Source organism: Lottia gigantea, assembly GCF_000327385.1.
Source record: "Lottia gigantea unplaced genomic scaffold LOTGIsca_61, whole genome shotgun sequence".
NCBI lineage: Eukaryota > Metazoa > Mollusca > Gastropoda > Lottiidae > Lottia > Lottia gigantea.
In genome coordinates this window covers 23,960-27,159 of record NW_008710086.1, presented here as the reverse complement: position 1 = coordinate 27,159, position 3,200 = coordinate 23,960, and the positions used below count along the sequence as shown (strand labels likewise).

The window sequence follows — 3,200 nt, the reverse complement described above, 5'->3', positions numbered from 1 at the left end:
CATGACCTTTTACAAAAACATAGACCTCATTATCCAGACTGATACTTGTATTGGTTTCACAGTGGACACTGAAGTCTTGACATACAAAACTATCGAAATAGATGTCAAGGTCATTATTACATAAAAAGACGATTCGATTCAAAATTTTTTTTATTTTTTGTGCATTTATTTTTTCATATGGTTCACTATTTCTCTCACAAAAATGTCATCAATTAATCTTTGATGTGAAAATTTCAAAAGTTCCAAAGTTCAAATTTGTTACTTTTCAGGATATTTATTATAAAACACATTGATGTTATGAAACGACCTAACAGAAATACAGTACGAAACGACTCATCAATTTTGTGTCAAAGTTGAAAGGTCACCAACATGGCTGATAGCAGAGGACAAAATGGTAAACATTGCATAACGAATCTTTGTTTTCTAAAATACTTGATGGCCTTGAGGTGACTTTTGCAGTCTTTTGACTAGATTTTGAAAGACTTGACTCGCCTGATGCCTTAATTCATGCAATCTTTTTGCTATTTGCATTGGTCCGTGTGTGTGGTTTTTTTTTAAAAAAGGGTGGGGGGGACTGGGGGGTTGAGTTAGTGGGTTATTCATGTCTGTTAAACTAGTTGAAGTGTTGTGCATATAGAGTTCAATCTTAGACCAAAACAAACTCGGCCGATTTTTTTTTTGAAAGATTTCACGACAAACTCGGCACACTTTTGAAAACACTATTTTTTTTACTTAGACCAAGTTTTAAACAATTATTAACAATAGCTGCTTGGGTTGGTAGGCTTTTTATCACAATATTTTCAAATTGGCTTCTTGGAAGAGTTAACTCTATAGACAAGTGGTGATTGTTTCATGTTTGAAATAACCAGGGTTCAATTTTAGTGGTATGGCATTACACCATCCCAGTTTGTGAGTCAAAATGACGCCTTTTGTGATCCAATATTTCCTATGATTAGCCAAAATCAAATTAAATTGTATTTTTTTTCGTGAGAATTTTCTGTCACGTCTAGAATTATACGGCAACTTACGACAGTTTTTAAAATGAAACTAACGCCATTTGCAAGATTGATTTGTAGTCTATACTGAATTTAAATAGTACAGTATTTTTAGTATGCAGTAGAAAGGAGTGGTGAAGATTGAAACAGGTCTGGTTGAGAGTGGAGTTGAAGAGAAAATGAACCTGGTGGTATATTGTCTCAGACATAAACTACGTTTAATCTCACCAGTTTACCGTCTTCCACACACCACTGTCAGTAGGTAAGTAGAACTTTAACACTGCATGATGCCGGCCAAGGCTTTCAGGATCATTATCCCAGGTCTCTTTATCATTGTCAGCAGTGGTGTATTTAGGTGGTAATTTCTGAGGAAAATTAAAGTGAAGCCTTCAGGCTGTAGTCTTGAAATCTTATTCAAGATGAAATCCAATTAAAATTGAAAACCTTTGGTCTCCATGTGCCACAGACTGGATATGTTAAAGAAATCTTGACATAAAGAAATGGAAAAGAGCAAGCTTATTATCACGGATTGCTGCTACTCATAGACTTTAACATAATGTTATGTCATAACATAACCAAAGGAAGTGACATCACAGTTATAATGTCATATTGTTTGTACTTAACGTCTTCTAGTCAAAGTTCTTTGAATCTTATAATTTACACAACAACGAAGGCCTTAGCAACTAAACCCAAAAATGTCGCTATCCATGCTAAATTTCCCTCATTGCACACCAAACTGTCTTGACCAATGACCATCTCCAGTGAGAAGTATAAATATTTCAGTGTAAGATATTATAGCAGTCAAGAAGAACAAGATTACTATAAGATACTGGGTGTTGGTCGACGAGCTACAACCACAGAAATACGAAACGCTTTTATTGAAAAATCAAAAAAGGTGAGAAAATTGATATTCATACTCATTTCCTACTTCTATTTTCTATATTATTCATTGTGCACACCCCAAAGTGACAGAATAGTCAACTTGATGACGGTGGTTACTCAGTGGTAGTAGTAGAAGTACTTCATGTACCTAGGTTAGTAAAAACACTTTTACCTTTTATTTTAATATTTCTATGTGGAAACGAAATTTCCTTCATTGCAAACTGCTTGGCATTTCCAGCCTTTATTTAAACCTATCTTACATTGTTTTATGCTGTTAAATTCTGTACCAGTAAATTCTGGTTTATTTCAGTTACATCCAGACAAAAACCAAAATGATCCAAAGAAGCATGATAAGTTTGTAAAATTAAATCAAGCCTACACGATACTCAGTAATTCAACAACCAGGGATGAATATGATATCCAGGATTTCGAGGGGAAGCACCACAACTATGAGGACCAGTATGAATCGGCTAATGTCCGATCTCGCAGAATGAAAAACCAATATCATCAATATCGAAACCCAGAATGGATGTAAGTTTTTATCTCATTCTAGGAAATTTATTGACTTCAATAATCTTGAAGGGCCATATGTGATAAAGCATATTTTTCGATTAGTGACGTCATCAATCACTTAGTTTGAGTGGAATTACAGGAACCACAGAAGTCTGACTGAAAATTAGAATGGTGTAAATTGATGCTATCAGTGTCCTCGATACACATGCAAAATTTAGAAAACTTCTTTACAATCACTTTAAATGTTCATGATGTGTTTTATATTGTAGACGATATCAAGAGTATATGGAACGAACTGGTTACGTCGATGGTGATACGTTCAAGAGAATTGCCATACCGTTATGTCTCCTTATATTTATAATTGCTGTATTACCATATATAATTATAGGGTAGGTACTCACAGAATTTACGCTATGGACTTCTCATTGTCACAGGAAAAAAATAACAAATGATGGTTAATTTCAAAACGACTTTAAAGATTATAAATAGTAAATATCAGACCTGCATTAAAGAAATATTGAACACAATTTTCTTATTAGTCTAAGTTAATACAACTAGCTATGCTTCTAAAATTTCTGCAATAAATATTTTGTGAGTTATTGCCCTTGTCATGGCACCTTACTCTAGTTTAACCAAAAATTTACATGTGCTTTGTAATAAGACCACAAGTTCGTTCTTTGGGCTGCAGTGAAATTGACTGCTATGTGGTGTATAGTCCTATTAGCACCAGCTCATTTTTAAATTGAAGATTCTTTGTAAAACAAGGAGTTTTGATTTGTTAATTTTCCAGACGTCGATTGAAGGAGGAGA

At 34.0% G+C, this 3,200-nt stretch overlaps 1 protein-coding gene across 1 annotated transcript; it reads left to right on the top strand.

Moving 5' to 3' along the window:
• Nucleotides 1-1,803: 1,803 nt before the first annotated feature.
• Nucleotides 1,804-2,346, top strand: LOTGIDRAFT_88834 (hypothetical protein; the record flags this gene model as incomplete). The annotated part of the gene is made up of 2 exons (XM_009064201.1): nucleotides 1,804-1,890; nucleotides 2,188-2,346. Coding segments are annotated over 2 exons (246 nt in total), but the record flags the coding sequence as incomplete, so codon positions are not given.
• Between the last annotated feature and the right edge of the window lie 854 nt (nucleotides 2,347-3,200).